Genomic DNA, 20,033 nt, shown 5'->3' on the forward strand with positions numbered 1-20,033 from the left:
ATAAGACAAAGTTGCCCATTAAGTCCCTTTTTATTTATTCTTGTCACACAAATTATGGCTACACACATAAAAAAAGCTTCATTTAATGGCATTATGGCGGTAGATAGAGAATTTAAATTATCACAACTTGCTGACGATACTACAATTTTTTTATCCAATAAACATGAAGTTGCCAAAGCAGTCCAATGTATAGAGATGTTTTCCAAAGTGTCGGGACTAAAAATAAACTTAGGTAAATCGGTGTTATTTCCACTAAAAGAATGTGACTTGTTGGAGATAAATGGTATTCCTGTAAAGACTACATTCACATATTTGGGTATTGTGATTAATAAAAATGAAAAATTCCGTAACAACTTAAACCTCGACCCAATTGTTGAACAAATTAAAAAGAAATTTAACGTGGTTAATGAGAGATCTTTCATTAAATGGCCGAGTTTTACTTTCCGAGGCTGAAGGAGTGTCACGAGCCGTTTATGTGTCTCTGACTGGGTTTATGTAATACAATATATAAAAAACTTGATAACATTTTATTCAGTTTCATATGGAGAAATAAATGTCATTATCTAAAAAAAGAGGTATTATGTAACACGAGACAAAATGGAGGCCTGGAAGTCCTAAGTTTTGAAACATTAAATAATACTTTTAAAATTAAATGGCTAACAAAATTAATTAATGAAGATGATAATATTTGGAATGCTTTCCCTAAATTCATTTTTAATTCAATTGGAGGTCTCAAATTCTTGCTAAAATGTGATTGTAACCCTGATAAATTACCTGTGAAATTAGCTCATTTTCACAAGCTAGCTCTGCTGGCTTGGAAAATGTTGTACAAACACAATTTTTCACCTACAAACTATTACATTTGGAACAACAGGAGTATTCAATATAAAAATAGATCTTTGTATAACAAAAACTGGATCAATAATGGTATTTTTTTAGTTTTACAACTCATGAAAACTGATGGTCAGTTATTACTTTATGAAGAATTTATTTCTAATTTTAGTATAGAAGTTACGCCAAAAGAATATGATGTAATCTTTAATGCTATCCCGAGGAATGTGTTGCAACTTCTTTTCGGTTATACAACTGGGCCCGTGTTCCTAAAGGTTCTGAGAATCCTCTCAGAGCTCCTGACTTAACCTAAACATTCCTAGCAATGAGTCTGAGCTCAGGAGTGATTCAGGAACATCCTCAGAACTCTGAGCCAGGAATGGACAGAAACTCTCTCTTAGTGAGGAGGTGTGGTCGACCCCGTTGCTAGGTGTGAGTCATCATTTCAAAAGCTGTGATTGGTTGATCCTGAAAGCTGGATAAAAAATATACTTCTGGTGATAATGGGCAAAGGATGGACCCTCAAATCATAAACTTCATCATAGAATCTAATGTTATGAAGACTGTGTAATTGTAAATAATAATTCAGATAAAAGAAAATATCTGTTAAATGAACAGTAAGCTGTACTTTAAAATGATCCTACAACATGTGTGAAGACTTAGGCCCACTTGCACAGTGTTCACACAGTGATAGTTATATTTATTAGCTTATATAATTGCCATGCTGGTCATTTTTGCACTTTCAACATTTCAACTCAATTTGGTATTAATGAGGGTAAAATGGCTCAGCTATCATCGATGTCTGTGATTGCTGACCGGCCTATAAGAAGCAGTGTGTTGCATTGTGGCGTTGGGTTGGAGAAGTTAGTGCATCTCTAATGAGATCAACCACAAACATGATTCCTGCACGATCCAATCTGTAGCGTTTCATTAATTCACTGTCATCCAGTGTTTGGAGAATATCTCTCCTGCCTCTTCCGTCCGCCATTTTGTCCTCTGCTCAGGGAACTCCTGAGCCGCTGAAAAGTCCTCTTCCCTGCTCTGAACAGATCTCACCTGAGGAGCTCTCTGAAGAGCGAGGACTCTTTAGGAACAGCTTTTATCTTTACTAGGATCTACTCTTCACTCTTAGGGGAAATTATAAGAAAACATCATGATTCTAAGAATTTTCTAAGAATTTGGCCACTAGGAGCAACTCTGCACTGAGAGTCTTCAGGAATACGGCCGCTGATCTTTATAGGACAGCTCCTATAAACAATGTTTTTCTGGGCAATGTTGATGTCACAACTTACAAATGTACAAATAAATACATCAGAAATCTTTTGATAAATGCAACTATTCCTTCTGCTATTTTTTTTTTTGGAAATCTCTATAAAGATGTGAATTGGAAAAAAATGTGGTTGATTAGTAATAAATTTTGTCTGAATAATAAGATCAAGGAAGTATCTTACAAAATTATACATAAAATATATCCAGCAAAAAAAACATTAGAAAGATTTAAACTTGATATTGAGTATTCCTGTGATTTCTGTGGTTTGTTTGATGAATCCATAACACATTTATTTTTTCATTGTTTATATTGTAAAATGTTTTGGTTAAATGTACAAAATTTTATTGAAAACAAAACTGGACATTCACTACAACTACATGAAAAGGACATTTGTTTTACTTTGAAAATAACAAAATGGAAAATGATTTTATTTTTTTTGTACAACTTTTTGTACAACTAACAGCAAACCAAATTTTACACTTTTTTTGCAGGAACTTTATCAATACAGAACCGACATCAATGGACTTCAATTACCAAAGGCTCTAAAAACAAACTCTATTTTTCAGAAATTTTTATTGAATTAATATGTTTGTTTTTTTCTTCTCTTTCTCTCTCTTTGTATATTTATACTTTTCTTTATTTTCTTTCTTCCCCTGGCTCGACAGTTTTTGTTATGTATATAATTATTAATAAAGTTTAAATAAATTTTTTTTTAAAAAGACTGCAAGACCTCAGGGCATGATGGGAAACGCCTGGCTGTCGCCTGATCAAAGAGCTGATTGGCTCTTAGTTAGGACTACAAACTCTTAGTTAGGACTACAAACACTAGGTTTTGTCAAAAATCCTAATTTTCTGTGTAATTGTTATATTTAATGCTAGATTATAAGAATCTCATGTTGTGCAATGAAGGTTTAATCTGTTAACAAACATATTTTGTGTGGTTGATAATAATAACAACAACAACAACAACAATAATAATAATAATAATAATAATAATAAAGGTTAGCCTATTTATATAACACTTATCAAACAAGCAATCAGTGCTTTACAAGGCAGACAAAAAGAACAAAGGATAGAATACAATGCCAGATACACATATTCCCACATATATACTGTATATAATTACAAATATAAATACATCAGTAAATAAAGATTATAAGAAACCTTTGTTGCTTGTCCTCCCCATGTGTAGCCTGTATATGTACAGTAGCTGTGAGAACGTTTGGACTGTTAATTCAGTAGTTCAATTTCTTACATTTAGGGATTGTGTGGTTTATAAATGACAGTGTCTTTATATAAATTTACTTTGTAGGCAATTCTTGTTCAATAAATTACTTCCAAGGGCTGAAATCTGCTCAGTCGCTCTGACTCTCACCTCAGTCACAACAGTGGCATCGTTAAACAAATAAAAAGTTATGATTGACACATTTAGACCACAGTGAAAAGTAGTTATCATTTTAGAAAAATCCACTTTGTATGACCTCAAAGTTTGTATTTCTATTTGTTACATTTGTGAGATTAAATATTAAAAATCACACCACATCCCATCTGCCCATTAAGAGGATTATCACAGTGTAATTCATGTGCAAAGTGGAAAAGTAGGGGGATCTCTTCTGCTTCAGTTTCATCAGCGACCAAGAACGCATGTGCAGCTTCTTCAGCCATAGCTCTCTGAACGTGTTGTGCAGACTGCAGGTAGCTACAGGTGGATCTGACAGGATGTAAATATTTCTGTGACTTCCTGTATTTTCTCTGACGGCGGCTGGAAACTGTCCGACTGGACTGCAGCTTGTTGTCAGCGCCCCCTGCTGCTGCCGCCTGGTCTCGTCCACCTTCCAGGCGAGGCGCAGTTCATCTCCAACGAGCCTATTAGCTGTGTCCCAGTTCAGGGGCTGCATCCTTCAAAGGACGCGTTTGAAGGCCAATTACGTCACAGCGCTGCACGAAGGCCGTCCCAGTTCAGAGGCTCCTTCAAACGCAGCCTGGCCTTCCCTCTTATCGGAGGACGCACCGCTACTATCCTTCGCGGCCTCACATATCCCAGGATCCTTTGCGCGCCGCTGCTCAGTCCCGAAACAGAAGAGGAAGCAAGAGAAAATGGCGACATCAAGTGGCGCAGACATGACATTCAAATTTAAGTAATGGGTTTATACTCGGTTTTTAGTCGTTTGAACATCCAACGCCAGATATGTTAAACTTCAGGGGACTATAAAACCTCCAGATGTTAACTTTCAGTTAAAACACGTGACGCTGGTGATGCTGTGGTAAATATAGTTGTTATTCACCAATGGGTTCATGTTTATTTTGTAATGTCGATGATTCAATTTAGATTTGACACGTTTTGTCATAAATTTTTGCACACACACAAATAAATGTACACGTTTGATAGATTTGAACCAAAACAGACTTTAATGCATCTGTTCATTCACAATCGTGACATAAGGTATCCTCTATTTTTTAAATTACAGACTTTGAAATTTATGGACTTAGTGAAAGTTATAACAGCAACAATAATGTTTAAAGCAAGAAATAATGCACTGCCTGAAAACATTCAAAACATGTTTCAAGATAGAGAAGGTAATTATCATCTAAGAGGAAAACTTTTCAAAAAAAAAATTTTTTTAAACAACCTTGTGTACGTACTGCTCTTAAAAGCATGTGCATATCAGTCAATGGGGTCACACTGTGGAAGGGTCGAAGCAGAAACCAGACGAAGCACCAGCTCTATACAGTTTAGAAACGGATACAAGAAAACAATTCTTGACAAATATAAAAATAAGGACCTCTAAACAACTCTATTTATTTTCTGTATGTATTTCTTCTATTATATTTCTGTTCCTTATATGAAACAGTATGTATAATACAAATAACTAACTGCAATCACGGCTGGGTTGTGGATAATTGAATACATTATGGTGGTATATGGGGAGTGACTGGGGAATTAATTTTTTGAGTTTAGGATATTGTAGGAGGCTAGTTTAAGTATGCCTTGATTTTTGTTTATTAATTGTTTTGTTGTATTTATTTATTTATTTGTCATTATTTTGTATTTTATTTTAATTTTATTTTTTTGTGTTGTATTTTATTTTATGTTGTGAGGAAGTTGTGAAGAAGGGACAGGACTAAATAAGCTTTCTGCTTCCTCCTGTTCCCTCTCGAACACATTATTTTGTTGTTCTGACATTTCATTTTGATGGCTATTTGTTGTTGTTGTTCGAGATAAAACCAAACAATAAACAATAAACAATAAGGGCGGGTAGGCTAGATCTGGTGGCCAACCAGGAAATGCTCAGACGGCTAGACCGTCCCATTTAACAACGGTTGACGCGGCCTTCAAGGTCTCTCTGAAGGACCCAGCCTTAGTGGGTCGCAAAGGCCACGCCCTTCGTGGGCTGCAGCCCCTGAATTGGACACAGCTACAGACTGAGTCGATGCTATATGTGTGCTGTTAAAATTGGAGAAATTGAGTTGGATCAGTGTGCTGCTCCTGGCCTCTCCCTCCTCGATACTGTAGCACCCCGTTGCCACAAACCAAGGTATCAACGCCCTTTAAGGCAGATGCAGACAGACAGCAGCGTAAGTTTGCAAAAGTAAAGCGTTTATTCAAGAGGTAGGTCGGTTCCAGGTTCTCTCTCTCTCTCAGCCCAAGTGAGATGAATAAAAAAATAAATCAAAACTACAAACAAACAAAATAAATACCACCAAGGCAGTGGCTCACTAACAGCGACACAGTCAGCCCTCCCACAAAACCCTCACACAGACGATCTGCCCAGGCAACCTGTCACACAAAGGCAAGACGCCTCCCCGACACTGGGGCTTCCGCCGTCCCAGTCAGCCACCCTCTCGACCCACAGAACACAACAGCGTGCCAGTCCTCCGTGAAAGGACAAAACCGGAAAAATGACCGCACGGGTCGCCAACAGGTGCCTTTTATCGTACAATCAACTCATTCACCGGTCCGACCAGACCACACACCTGCGTCAGTTCCACCCGGCCACAATACAGAGGTGAAGTCTCTGTTTTATGCTGATGACCTTGTTCTACTGTCTCCTACTGAACAAGGACCCCAGCAGCAGCTGGACACAGTAGAAAAGTCCTGTCAGAACTGGGCCCTGGCAGCAAACATGAAGAAAACTAATGTCATGATCTTTCAAAAACGCCCCAGATGCCAGGAGAACAAACACCAATTTACCATAAATAATCATGTCATTGAACGCAGCATGAGTTACACCTGCCTTGGTATAACATGACAGCATCAGGGAGCTTCAACATGGCAGTGATGCACTGAAGGAAGCAGCTGAAGAGCCCGACATGCAACTAAGAGAACATTTATCATTTACAGACTCCAGTCAGAATCTGGCTTCAGAGATCTGATGGTGTCATCCAGCCCACTGCGCTGTACGGTGGTGAAGTCTGGGTCCACTCAGTCATCAGAACTGAACCCGCTGGGACAAACATCCAACAGAGTCTTTACATGCAGAAGTCTGCAGACACATTTTACACAGAAACACACCAACAAATGCATGTAGAGCAGAATGAGGCAGAGACCCGCTGATAATTAACATCCAACAGAGAACGCTCCACTTGTTAACCAGCTGAAGTCCAGCCAGAGACGCCTCCACTCCAAAGCCCTCCAGACTCTGAGCTGAGCCCAGAGTCCCCTCTGTCAGCTGGTCCTGAGGCTGACTGCCCCTCTCAGACAGTCTGACAGCCTCACAACAACACTGCTCTCCCAACACAACCAGAGTCAACACATTATAACACAATGTAAAGAAACCTGTGTGTGTGTGTGTGTGTGTTAGTCAACATGGAGGTTCAGTGTGGATGTAAATGGTTATACATCAATACAGACACACTGACAGACTCACTGACAGACACACTGACAGACTCACTGACAGACTCACTAACAGACACACTGACAGACTCACTGACAGACTCACTGACAGACTCACTGACAGACACACTGACAGACACACTAACAGACACACTGACAGACACACTAACAGACACACTGACAGACACACTGACAGACACACTGACAGACTCACTGACAGACACTGACAGACACACTAACAGACACACTGACAGACTCACTGACAGACTCACTGACAGACACTGACAGACACACTGACAGACTCACTGACAGACACACTGACAGACTCACTGACAGACTCACTGACAGACACACTAACAGACTCACTGACAGACACACTAACAGACACACTGACAGACTCACTGACAGACTCACTGACAGACACTGACAGACACACTAACAGACTCACTGACAGACACACTGACAGACTCACTGACAGACACACTGACAGACTCACTGACAGACTCACTGACAGACACACTGACAGACACACTGACAGACTCACTGACAGACTCACTGACAGACACACTAACAGACACACTGACAGACACACTAACAGACACACTAACAGACACACTGACAGACTCACTGACAGACACACTGACAGACTCACTGACTGATCTGAGGTCTGAGTCTCAGCTGACGGGAGAATTTCTGCTGTAGATTTAACTCTTTGATGTTTGACTTAATCTATCAGCTGATCAGATCATCAATAACTTCATGTTTTTGAGTTTTATCAGACGCTCATACCTTTAGTTTTTTCACAGCTGAGGGTCAGACAGCTGAGGGTGATCATAATGTTTGATCTCGCCTGAACTTGTGTTCACAACCGGTACAGGTGTGAACAGACACCTGTACAGGTGTGGACAGACACCTGCAAAGGTGTGAACAGACACCTGTACAGGTGTGAACAGACACCTGTACAGGTGTGAACAGACACCTGCGAAGGTGTGAACAGACACCTGTACAGGTGTGAACAGACACCTGCGAAGGTGTGAACAGACACCTGTACAGGTGTGGACAGACACCTGCGAAGGTGTGGACAAACACCTGTACAGGTGTGAACAGACACCTGCGAAGGTGTGAACAGACACCTGTACAGGTGTGGACAGACACCTTCTGTATCTCAGTTTGTGGACGCTGCACTTCTTCAGTCAACAAAAACAGTATGGTTCATATTTTCATATTTCACTAATATTGATAAATAGCCAATAATATAAATGTCCCAGTGTTGGTCTGATATTGATCAGTCTTGGCCTGATATTGACCAGTGTTGGTCTGATATTGATCAGTGTTGGTCTGATATTGATCAGTCTTGGCCTGATATTGACCAGCCTTGGCCTGATATTGACCAGTGTTGGTCTGATATTGATCAGTGTTGGTCTGATACTGACCAGTCTTGGCCCGGATATTGACCAGTATTTGTCTGATATTGATCAGTCTTGGCCTGATATTGATCAGTCTTGGCCTGATATTGACCAGTGTTGGTCTGATATTGATCAGCCTTGGCCTGATATTGACCAGTGTTGGTCTGATATTGATCAGTGTTGGCCTGATATTGATCAGTGTTGGCCTGATATTGATCAGTCTTGGTCTGATATTGACCAGTCTTTGTCTGATATTGACCAGTCTTTGTCTGATATTGATCAGCCTTGGCCTGATATTGATCAGTCTTGGTCTGATATTGACCAGCCTTGGTCTGATATTGACCAGCCTTGGTCTGATATTGACCAGTCTTTGTCTGATATTGATCAGTCTTGGCCGGATATTGACCAGTCTTTGTCTGATATTGATCAGTCTTGGTCTGATATTGACCAGTCTTTGTCTGATATTGACCAGTCTTTGTCTGATATTGACCAGCCTTGGTCTGATATTGACCAGTGTTGGTCTGATATTGATCAGTCTTTGTCTGATATTGATCAGTCTTGGCCTGATATTGATCAGTCTTGGTCTGATATTGACCAGCCTTGGTCTGATATTGACCAGCCTTGGTCTGATATTGACCAGTCTTGGTCTGATATTGATCAGTGTTGGTCTGATATTGACCAGCCTTGGTCTGATAATGACCAGCCTTGGTCTGATATTGACCAGTCTTGGTCTGATATTGATCAGTGTTGGCCTGATATTGATCAGTCTTGGTCTGGTTATTGACCAGTCTTTGTCTGATATTGATCAGTCTTGGCCGGATATTGACCAGTCTTTGTCTGATATTGATCAGTCTTGGTCTGATATTGACCAGCCTTGGTCTGATATTGACCAGTCTTGGTCTGATATTGATCAGTGTTGGTCTGATACTGACCAGTCTTTGTCTGATATTGACCAGCCTTGGTCTGATATTGACCAGTCTTGGTCTGATATTGATCAGTGTTGGCCTGATATTGATCAGTCTTGGTCTGATATTGACCAGTCTTTGTCTGATATTGATCAGTCTTGGCTGGATATTGACCAGTCTTTGTCTGATATTGATCAGTCTTGGTCTGATATTGACCAGTCTTTGTCTGATATTGACCAGTCTTTGTCTGATATTGACCAGTCTTTGTCTGATATTGGTCTAAAGAGACATTTTGATGCAGAATAATCATTTACATGAATCAACAAACAATAATCGTCTGTTTAACAGTCAGTGTGTTCTGTTGTTGTCGCGTCTGAAGGAAACAATATAAACATTAAAAGAATGAATATAAATCAGCTGGTAAATAAAATATTTATATTTCAGCATTTCATGACAAATAATAAAACGTTCATTTCAGACTCTGTGAACTCGAGTGATATAAAGCAGGTGTGACGACATGTCACAGCTCCGTCTGTAGTTTCTGTTGATGTGTAGAACTGAAGGTGGTGTTAACCTCAGTGACGGTGTCGTGGAGGAGGACGTGTTGATTCAGGCACAGGAGGCGACAGCAGCTCTCTGGATCTCACACTGAACCAGGAAAGTCTCAGAACCTGAGAACAGGTAACTGTGACGCTGAACAACTCAGACGCACAGAGACGTTCAGTAAGACGCGATGATCCGAGTCCAAACTGTTCTTGTGTGGTTCTTCTGACTCAGACAACGCTCCGTCGCTCAGTCGTGTTCAGCAGGAAGATAATCGAGCTCGTCGCTCTCTTCCGGTCCTCTGAAGTCCAAACCACTCCTCCCTCCATCTAAGGACACACAACACATGAGACGAGACGAGACAAGACAAAAGACAAGACAAGAGACAACAGAGCAGGTGAGACAGGAAACAACATGTTGACAGTAAAGAAGAGTGTTTGACGTACAGAGGTCATCACATGACAGCAGCTCAGGAGTTTGGATCCGCCCCTCCTCGTACAGAATCTTCTTCTGCAGGAACCGCTGCTTACTGGGATTCATCTGGACTGAACGCACACACACACACACACACAGGAAATTGTTTTTACACTGATGTAATTTCTCAGAACAATCTCCATGGTAACAGGTTAGTTTTGTCCCAACAGACATGTGACAGGAGAAGAACCAGAACCAGAACAGAAACAAGTGTTTTCAGCTCATTTGTTTTAAATGAGTTTTCTCACACAGATGTGAACGAACAGAACATTAACTGGATCAGATTGAACCAATAAGACTTTAATGTGTAAATCTGTTGCTAGGAAACATCTGCAGCTCCGTCCAATCGAGAGGCACCATCCATGTAAACAGGAAGTCACTGTAGCGTCACAGGCGAGCAGAACTTCGGATCAGGACAGTTTGTAAATGTGTTCTGATATCTGATGATGCTAAGCTAACTGATGTTATTAGCATCATCTGACAGCCTGAATCATTAATAAACATAATTTATCAGTTTCAGGTATTAGCATGCTAACGTTAGCTCTGTCGCCTGCAGTAGGAGGCTGACAGTTCAGCGTAGCTCCGCCCTGCTGTGCTGTGATTGGTTAGTAAGCGTCCTGATGCCAGCTGTGAGTGTGAGCGCAGGTGAAGCCAGTTGGGTCACATGTGATGAAGAGCTTTCTACCATGTTAAGTGTTACATTCAGATAAATCCTGGATCATTCACTCGGCACCCACTCATCAGAACATCACGCTCAGGTCTTTGCTTCACTTTGACGTTGAGCCTCCATGAATGAAACTCAACCGTTCGTCTTCTAATAGACTTTGATGTTTAAAGATCAAGAAGTTATACCGGGTCAGGACACCAGAGAACATATGCAGGTGTGTGCTGATGGGTCGGTGCTGAGTGTATAAACATTAACGTGAAGTCAGAGCGACTGTGTGTACTGACAGACCTGAGGACCCCGGGGACGACGAGTGCAGGGACCCCACAGGAGAGAGGGATTCTGGGACACCATGGAGCCCTGCTGAGCCTCCTGCTATGGTCGGTCCTCTGGTGTCTGGTCCTGTGAGGGCCTCGGTCCCAGTACTGTCACTGGTGCTGCTGGGCTGGGGAGGGAAATTGTATTGGTCCTCAGTGGGGACAGAGGGCTGGCTGAACTGGGAGTGTGCAGGCCCAGTTCCACTGTGATACTGGTCTCTGGTGGATGGAGACCGAGACCTGCAGCTGGTCCCGCTGGATCTGAACTGGGAGCGAAGGTCGTACTGGGAAAAACCTCGACTCTCATCGGTTTCACAGGGACCGGTGAACGAGGAGGAGGCAGGGGGGAGGGAGGAGGAGGAGAGTAGTGGGTGAGGATGGGTGAGGGAGCAGAAAGAGGAAGAAGACGAGGAGGACTGAGAGGGCTGATAGGTGTCCTCCAGTGGTCCCAGTTTGGACAGTTCTTGGGACAGAACTCCTACACTGGAGTCCAGGGGGGAGGGGGGTGTGGGGAGGGACTGTGAGGAGGGCTGAGGATGGAGGTGAGGAAGGTGATGGAGGGAGGAGGAGCTGGTCTTCTCCACGATGCTGTGGATGTCCTTAAGTTTGTCAAATACCTGAGAGGTGGACAGACATGTTAGACACACGATAGAAAGACATGTTGGACAGACAGAGGACAGATGTCTGACCTGTCTCATGGCCGGTCTCTTCTTCCTCTTTCTGTCCAGACAGCTGCAGGCCAGAGCCACCATCTCCATAGATCCAGCAGGCTCTGCAGCGCCCCCTGCAGAACCAACATGAACACAGCAGCTGCAGATAACTGGACTCAGTCAGCACCAGCAGAAAAACACACAGACTGACCTGAGATCAGCCGCTGGTCCAGCTGCTTCCTCCAGGCTGCTGCAGACGAACCAGCCAGACTTTCCTCCACCTCCTTCACCAGGTCCTTCTGCACAACCAGGACCAGAACCACAACCAGAACCCAGAACACAGAACACATCAGTGAACCAAACATCACAGGAACATTTAAAGAACGTTCTAAAATCATACTTTCTGTGTCTGTGTCTGTGTCTGTGTGTGTGTTCTGACCAGGTATCTCTCTTTGGACTCCCGGTCCTTCTCCAGAGCTCGACGACCTGTCAGGACCTCCAACAACACCTGAAAGATGTGTGACATCACATGAACATGATGACATCATCATCACATCAGTTTGATTTAAACATCACAATCACATTGTCTCAGTGGGCTTTACAAACCCAGGACCTCATCAGTACTCAGTGAGGGGTTCTGATGGGTTCTGTTCTTGGCTCTTTGCTCTTCTCTTTATTTATTTGACCTCTGGAGTTCTGAAAACGTTCCTCTGCTATGCAGACGACACTCAGCTGTTTGTTCATAAGAGCTGATGATAAATCTTAAGTCACAGAATCAGAGAGCTGCTCTGGATTCAGATCAAACTGATTCTGACCATCGACCCGCTGGACAGAGACTCTCTGATCAGGTGACTGTAAGTCTGGACACCTGTGTTATTTCAGCTCAGCTCCGTTTCCATCAGCACATCAAAGAAATCACTAATATCTTTTCACCATCTGGACAACAGAACTCCGGCCCTTCTGTCCACAGCTTCATGCCTTTGTTTGGTCCAGACTATCTGCTGGAGTTTAGTTCATGCTGAGGGACAAACCAGTGAGCCCCTCATGTTCTCTGTGTCGCTGGGGGACGCCGTGAAAATCTTCCTACTTCTAAGTACCAGTGACGTCTCTGGTACTTAGAAGAACTACAGGCCGTTTCAGTTTGGACCTCTAGTCTCCACCTCTAGGTATCCCGCGGGCGTGATGGATCAAACCAAGACCAGCAGGGCCGAGAGGAGATGTGACCACTGCCTGAGTGTTCTGTCGTCTAACACTGAGTTTACGGTCTCACACCACGCAGCAGCTGCAACACAAAGACGGAGGACGTGTTGGGTCGTCAGTGTGACCAGAACCTGCAGCAGGTCATCTCTCTGACCAGAACCAGCTCCAGAGGAGAGGAGAGAAACCGACCTGATGAACGCTGTAACCACAGCCTCTGAGGGCCTCAGCTTCAAAGACTCTGTTTGTTTACACAATGCAGATGTTTTTAAATATAATTTCCACAAGGTTCTGGAAGGTTCTCCTCAGCAGACGGACCACAGACCTGTTGTATAATATTCCTCATCACAGCTGTAGTGACATCAGCGAGCAACATGTTGAGTCCTGTTCTTCTGATCGTTATTATCTTAAATCATTATTAATACAAGATGACACACAGAGCGCTCCGCTGATCTGACAACAGCGTGTTTGACACCTGAGACAAGGACACTAAATAAACTGTGTATTATTCAACACTACTAAATATAAACAGATATGTAATATTATAACAATGATAACATTGTTTCTCTTCTTCCTCTTTACTGGCGACGACTTATTCCAGATGTCTTTGTGTACACAGCCTGTTAGAAACACCTACCTCCACCTGCTGGGCAGAGTTAGGAAGAATCAGGGGGTGGAGCGTCAGGAGGTTGCATGCAACTTTCTCTTTCAGGACACCGCGCACTTCATTTACCATCAACACTGATAAAACATGGCCAGTTTCTCCTTTAACTCATCTTCTAAGCTGCCCACAGATCTTTAGTCTGAACTAACAGACTACATTTCCCATCAGCCCCTGCAGTGTCTCACCACTCCGAAGCTGTAGACATCCACGGCGGTCCCCAGCTCTCCATCCCTCACGTATTCATCGGGCAGGTACGCCAGTGTTCCTCTAACCGTCGCCGTTTTACCGACAGACATCGTTTGAACCGCAGAGCGTCCAGGGGAGCCACGGGCCACAAACCGAGCCAGACCGAAGTCCGCCAGCTTCGCCACCAGGTGACGGTCCAACAGGATGTTGGAGCTGCAGAGACACACGGAGAAAGAGACATTTATATTCAGACCAGGTCAAGTGGGTGTGCTGTGATGTCATGTGGGTGTGCTGTGATGTCATGCTGACCTCTTGACGTCTCCGTGGATCAGCAGTCGGTCTCCTTCAGGAGGAAAGTGAAGGAACTGCAGAGCTGTTGCTGCTCCTTTAACAATACTGACTCTCTGAGACCAGGACAGGAACACACACTCCTGAACACACACACACACACACAACAGTATTTACATAAATGAATGTGAATGTGTGTGTGTGTGTGTGTGTGTGTGTGTGTGTGTGCGTGTGTGTTACGTTGTGCAGCTGGTCCTCCAGTGATCTGTTGTCCATGTAGCTGTAGATGAGACACACTGATCCTCGTCCTTCACTGAAGCCCAGCAGGTCCACGATGTTCGGATGTCTGAACCTGAACAACATCATCAGTTAGTCTTCAGTGTGTGTGTTCTCTCTCTCTCTTTGTGTGTCTGTTGTTCGGCTGATAACACACAGACCTTTGCACCAGGTGAAGCTTAACATGTTTCACTTCTACAAACTGTTAGAGAAACATGAAGCAGGAGCAACATGAAGCAGGAGCAACATGAAGCAGGAGCAACATGAAGCTGGAGCAACATGAAGCAGGAGCAACATGAAGCTGCAGAAACATGAAGCTGGAGCAACATGAAGCTGCAGAAACATGAAGCTGGAGCAACATGAAGCTGCAGAAACATGAAGCTGGAGCAACATGAAGCTGGAGCAACATGAAGCTGCAGAAACATGAAGCTGGAGCAACATGAAGCTGGAGCAACATGAAGCTGCAGAAACATGAAGCTGGAGCAACATGAAGCTGGAGCAACATGAAGCTGCAGAAACATGAAGCTGGAGCAACATGAAGCAGGAGCAACATGAAGCTGGAGCAACATGAAGCTGGAGCAACATGAAGCTGGAGCAACATGAAGCTGCAGAAACATGAAGCAGGAGCAACATGAAGCAGGAGCAACATGAAGCTGGAGCAACATGAAGCAGACACTTGACTCACTTGGTCAGCTGGTCCACTTCAGTCTGAAAACTCTCCTTCAGCAGAGTCCAGTCCAACGGACAGTCCTACAACAACAACACGGACCAATCAGTGTCCACTTCCTGTCTTTGTACCTACAGAGGGGGTCGGCCATGTTTCTACAGGAGCCCAGAGTGGACAAACCAAACACTGACTCTACAGAGGGACAGTGGGGGAGGCTCAGACGAGGGGTGTTCAGCTGGTTGCAGTCTGCAGCCTCACCACCAGATGGAACCAGACACACACTGAGTCATATCTGCTCTGTGCTGTGATTGGCTGACCTGTTTGAGTCTCTTTACAGCACAGGGGGTGTTCCTCAGAGTCGCTCTGTACACGACGCCAAACCCCCCCTCGCCCACCTGCAGGGAGGGGGAGAAGCCCTCCGTCCCAGCATGCACCTCTTCATATGACCAGCACATGACGCCACCACTGCTGCTGGACTCCGCCTTCACTGTATGGACCTGAGGGATGACATCATCATCATCATCATCATCATCATCCTCATCGTCATCCTCATCATCATCAGGATGTGTGTGCGTGTGTGTGTGTGTGTGTGCGTGCGTGCGTGTGTGCGTGCGTGCGTGCGTGCGTGTGTGTGTGTGTGTGTGTGTGTGTTACCTCGGGGGGTGGGATGAAGTCAGAGTGCAGATTGGGAGGGGGCGGGGCAGGTCTGGGGAGAGCTCCTCCTCCTGAAGAAGACGAGAAGAGTTTATTATAGAGCAGCTTCACACACACACACACACACACACACACACACACACAGTTAAATTAGTCTGATAAATTGGCAGCCATGATGATGATGACGATGATGATGATGAGGAGGAGTGTGTGTTACCTGTCGTGTTTAGTGTGCAGGTGCTCGATGTGGGTGTGGTCTCAAACTGAGGGGGGTCAAACTGAGAGAGAGAGACAGGAGGAGGAGGAGGAGGAGGAGGAGGAGGAGGAGGGGATGAAGGCTTCAGACTGGACGCCCCTGCAGAGAGAGAGAGAGCTGAACAAGCAGACATGTTTCTGTCGCTAACTGATGTTAGCATCTCTCTGGTTCCTCTGTGGGATTATTGAACTGGATTCTGGATTATTACAGAAAATAATGTGAATGTTCTGATCCTTCAGGTTCTGTTCATCAGATAATCTCCACAGATGAATGAAATTAAATGTGTAGCAGTAAAAAGCTAATGCTAGGCTACAAACAGACGACATCACGGTCACATGACTCAAACGTCTCCACCACTGAGCGTCTTACTGCACAATTACTATCCAGGTTTCTATAAACTGATCAATGTACAAGTTGTAAAGTCAGAGTGAGAACAGTGTGTAACTACAGTGGGCCTGTAAAGACGGACTAGTGAGGAGACGAGTCTCCGTGTTCGCTGTGAGGACGTTTAATGTCCCCGACAACCTCTGTAGTCTCATTCAGACACTTGTTAGCAACCGCTAACAGTTTTTAACACATGAAGAGCTTTATAATTAAACTGTGGACATTTAATGATGAGTTAATGTGTTCAGCCTGTAACACACCTTATTAAGAGCTGCACAATTAAATTATTTTATCTCTATTCCAGTTAGCCGAGTGCTAAACAGGAAGTTAGCTGCTCGGCCTGTGAGCCGCACAACACAGAAGATCTGAATACTTTCATAACCAGGAAGTCAAACGACACAGAGCAGCTTTCATAAGAATGAACGAGGCTCCGCCTCCAACGCTGAGTCCAGGTTTAATGTAATGTTCTTGGTTTTTGGACGTTTGACCCCTGACCCCTCAGGTCAGGGGTCAAACATCATCAGAGGTCAGTGAACTCACAGCTCAGGATGACATCACGAGGGCGGAGCAGCTGCAGACGCTCCAGCAGGTCAATCAGCTCCCTGACACGACCGTTCCTGCTCTCCCATTGGTTCATCACCCAGTCAGTCCGCCTCTCCCTCCTCTCAGCCAATCGTACAGCAGTTTGATCACAGAGGACCTCTGAGGCTTCAGAGAGACAGACAGAGAAAGACAGACAGACAGACAGGTACAGAGAGACAGACAGACAGAGAGAGACAGACAGATGAACTTCCTCATTTAATGTAACACATCAAACAGGAACTTTTACTTCAACAAGTTTAAAATAACTTCAAATACAAAAAACTAAAATTAAAACTGCAGGAGAAGAAGACAGGACCTGTCTCACTGCTCAGGACCACAGTATAGACTGTACAAGGACCTGTCTCACTGCTCAGGACCACTGTATAAGGACCTGTCTCGCTGCTGAGGACCACAGTATCTACTGTATAAGGACCTGTCTCACTGTTCAGGACCACTGTATAAGGACCTGTCTCACTGCTCAGGACCACTGTATCTACTGTATAAGGACCTGTCTCACTGCTCAGGACCACAGTATAGACTGTACGAGGACCTGTCTCACTGCTCAGGACCACAGTATAGACTGCATAAGGACGTGTCTCACTGCTCAGGACCACAGTATAGACTGTATAAGGACCTGTCTCACTGCTCAGGACCACAGTATAGACTGTACGAGGACCTGTCTCACTGCTCAGGACAACAGTATCTACTGTATAAGGACCTGTCTCACTGCTCAGGACAACAGTATCTACTGCATAAGGACCTGTCTCACTGCTCAGGACAACAGTATCTACTGTATAAGGACCTGTCTCACTACTCAGGACCACAGTATAGACTGTACGAGGACCTGTCTCACTGCTCAGGACAACAGTATCTACTGCATAAGGACCTGTCTCACTGCTCAGGACCACAGTATAGACTGTACGAGGACCTGTCTCACTGCTCAGGACAACAGTATCTACTGTATAAGGACCTGTCTCACTGCTCAGGACCACAGTATAGACTGTACGAGGACCTGTCTCACTGCTCAGGACAACAGTATCTACTGCATAAGGACCTGTCTCACTGCTCAGGACAACAGTATCTACTGTATAAGGACCTGTCTCACTGCTCAGGACCACAGTATAGACTGTACGAGGACCTGTCTCACTGCTCAGGACAACAGTATCTACTGCATAAGGACCTGTCTCACTGCTCAGGACAACAGTATCTACTGCATAAGGACCTGTCTCACTGCTCAGGACAACAGTATCTACTGTATAAGGACCTGTCTCACTGCTCAGGACCACAGTATAGACTGTACGAGGACCTGTCTCACTGCTCAGGACAACAGTATCTACTGCATAAGGACCTGTCTCACTGCTCAGGACTGTTGTTGCCAATAAAGTTTTTTGAATTGAATTAAAATGAAGATAATTGATTACGTGTCTGTGTTCAGGTAGACAGACAGACCCCGCCCCCCCCCCCCCCCCCGGTCCTGGTCCTGGTCCTGGTTCCGACTCACCGAAGCGGGTCCAGTCCAGGTCTGACAGTCCGTCCATGACCCGGCAGAAGTCCCAGGAGACGGATGGCGGCAGGTCGTAGAGAAACTCGGCTCTCAGGTCTCCTGCCGACATGTTCTCATAGAAACTAACAGACTCTGAAGCTAACAGGCTAACAGGCTAACAGCGACACGCTGCCGCGGGCACACCGGACCCGGATCACTCCGTCTCACCAGAACAGTCCGGAACCAACCCGATAAAAACTTGATGAAACTTTCAGTCAAACAGTTCAGACTCCTCCGCTGCTTCCGCTTCTGCGCCTTCAAGCTCACTGCAATAAGAGTCGCTTCCGGTTAGTAGTCCTCAAAAATAAAAGCCGCCGTGTGACGTTCAGGACAGGATGAGATCAGAGTCAACAACCACAACACGTCTTAACAAGTCTTCACTGGCTACAACTGAGAATGATGTACAAAGAACACACAACACAGGAAGTTCACCACAAAACAGTTAACAAACAAACAAACAAACCAACAAACAGGACTGAGGGGAAATAAACAAGTAAATAACTGATGAAATGATTGACATGGGTTCAGTGTGGTTACAGCTGCTGAGAGACACTTCCTCTCTAACAGACAGAACAGGAAGTGTTGTCATACTCACACCACAGTGACATCATGTCAGGCTGTTATGACTCATTATAATGTCACTGACCTGAAGGAAATCATCTCAGCTGAAAGTCCAAACATCTGACACGTGCACAGATTTCACAATAAAGGAATTAACGTAATGACTCGACACAGGAAGTCAACATAACAGATCTTCTTCTTCATGTCCTCGTCGATGGTACTGAGCAGTATTTAAAGGTCACTGTGGTATTTGGCTCAGATGACAGAAAACATTACAGAAAAACAAAGTTGTTTCATGTAATCATAAGAAAAAAATCTAAATAATTATTAAACGACCTCATTGATTAACGTTCAAAGACCTCAGTCTGCAGGTTAACTTAAAAAATGACACACAGACAGACACACACACAGAGACAGACAAGGAAGAGTCACAGTGAAGTGTGTGTGTGTGTGTGTGTGTGTGTGTGTGTGTGTGTGCGTGTGTGTGTGTTTACAGGGACTTTTATTTTTTAAAGGAAGTCCTGAGTGAAGACTTTCCACTCACTGACTCACTTCCCTGTTTGAAGTACAGAGTGTGAAGTCAGTAATCTGACATCACACTCCAACGCACACAAACAAATGAGTGTGTGTGTGTGTGTGTGTGTGTGTGTGTGTGTGTGAGGACAGTTCAGAATCAGAATTCCTTCATTAGATCCGCAAACGGGGAAATGTGTGCGTCACAGCAGCCAGAGGACAGATCAATATAACAATAAACAATAATAAATGTAAAAAATAAACATAATAAAAAGGTCAGAAATAAAAATAGACTCATATTTACATAATATGTACAAATATAAACTGTAATTATAAACAGTGTGGCAGTTTGTTGTTATTAATAAATA

At 43.9% G+C, this 20,033-nt stretch overlaps 1 protein-coding gene across 1 annotated transcript; it reads right to left on the bottom strand.

The window, feature by feature from the left end:
- Nucleotides 1-9,659: 9,659 nt before the first annotated feature.
- irak1 (interleukin-1 receptor-associated kinase 1) lies at nt 9,660-19,059 on the bottom strand. Its single transcript, XM_084366008.1, has 15 exons — nt 18,550-19,059; nt 17,007-17,174; nt 16,044-16,181; nt 15,827-15,897; nt 15,490-15,669; nt 15,191-15,255; nt 14,470-14,581; nt 14,251-14,372; nt 13,941-14,154; nt 12,334-12,402; nt 12,106-12,193; nt 11,934-12,028; nt 11,219-11,861; nt 10,236-10,334; nt 9,660-10,118 (listed from the first exon to the last, which is right to left on the bottom strand). Exons 1-15 carry the CDS (start codon nt 18,659-18,661, stop codon nt 10,039-10,041), a joined length of 2,256 nt encoding a protein of 751 aa, XP_084222134.1. The 5' UTR covers nt 18,662-19,059; the 3' UTR covers nt 9,660-10,038.
- Between the last annotated feature and the right edge of the window lie 974 nt (nt 19,060-20,033).

The sequence above is a fragment of the Pagrus pagrus genome (genome assembly GCF_965226575.1).
Source record: "Pagrus pagrus genome assembly, chromosome: 11".
Lineage (NCBI taxonomy): Eukaryota > Metazoa > Chordata > Actinopteri > Spariformes > Sparidae > Pagrus > Pagrus pagrus.

Excerpts from the sequence above, each read along its gene's own strand:
- irak1 (XM_084366008.1), bottom strand. The coding sequence starts at position 18,661 with ATGTCGGCAGGAGACCTGAGAGCCGAGTTTCTCTACGACCTGCCGCCA. Across the intron at positions 12,403-13,940 it reads ATGTCTACAGCTTCGGAGTG|GTGTTGTTGGAGGTCCTGAC; the intron begins GTGAGACACTGC and ends CACATCTTTCAG. Across the intron at positions 12,194-12,333 it reads AGTCCAAAGAGAGATACCTG|AAGGACCTGGTGAAGGAGGT; the intron begins GTCAGAACACAC and ends CTGGTTGTGCAG.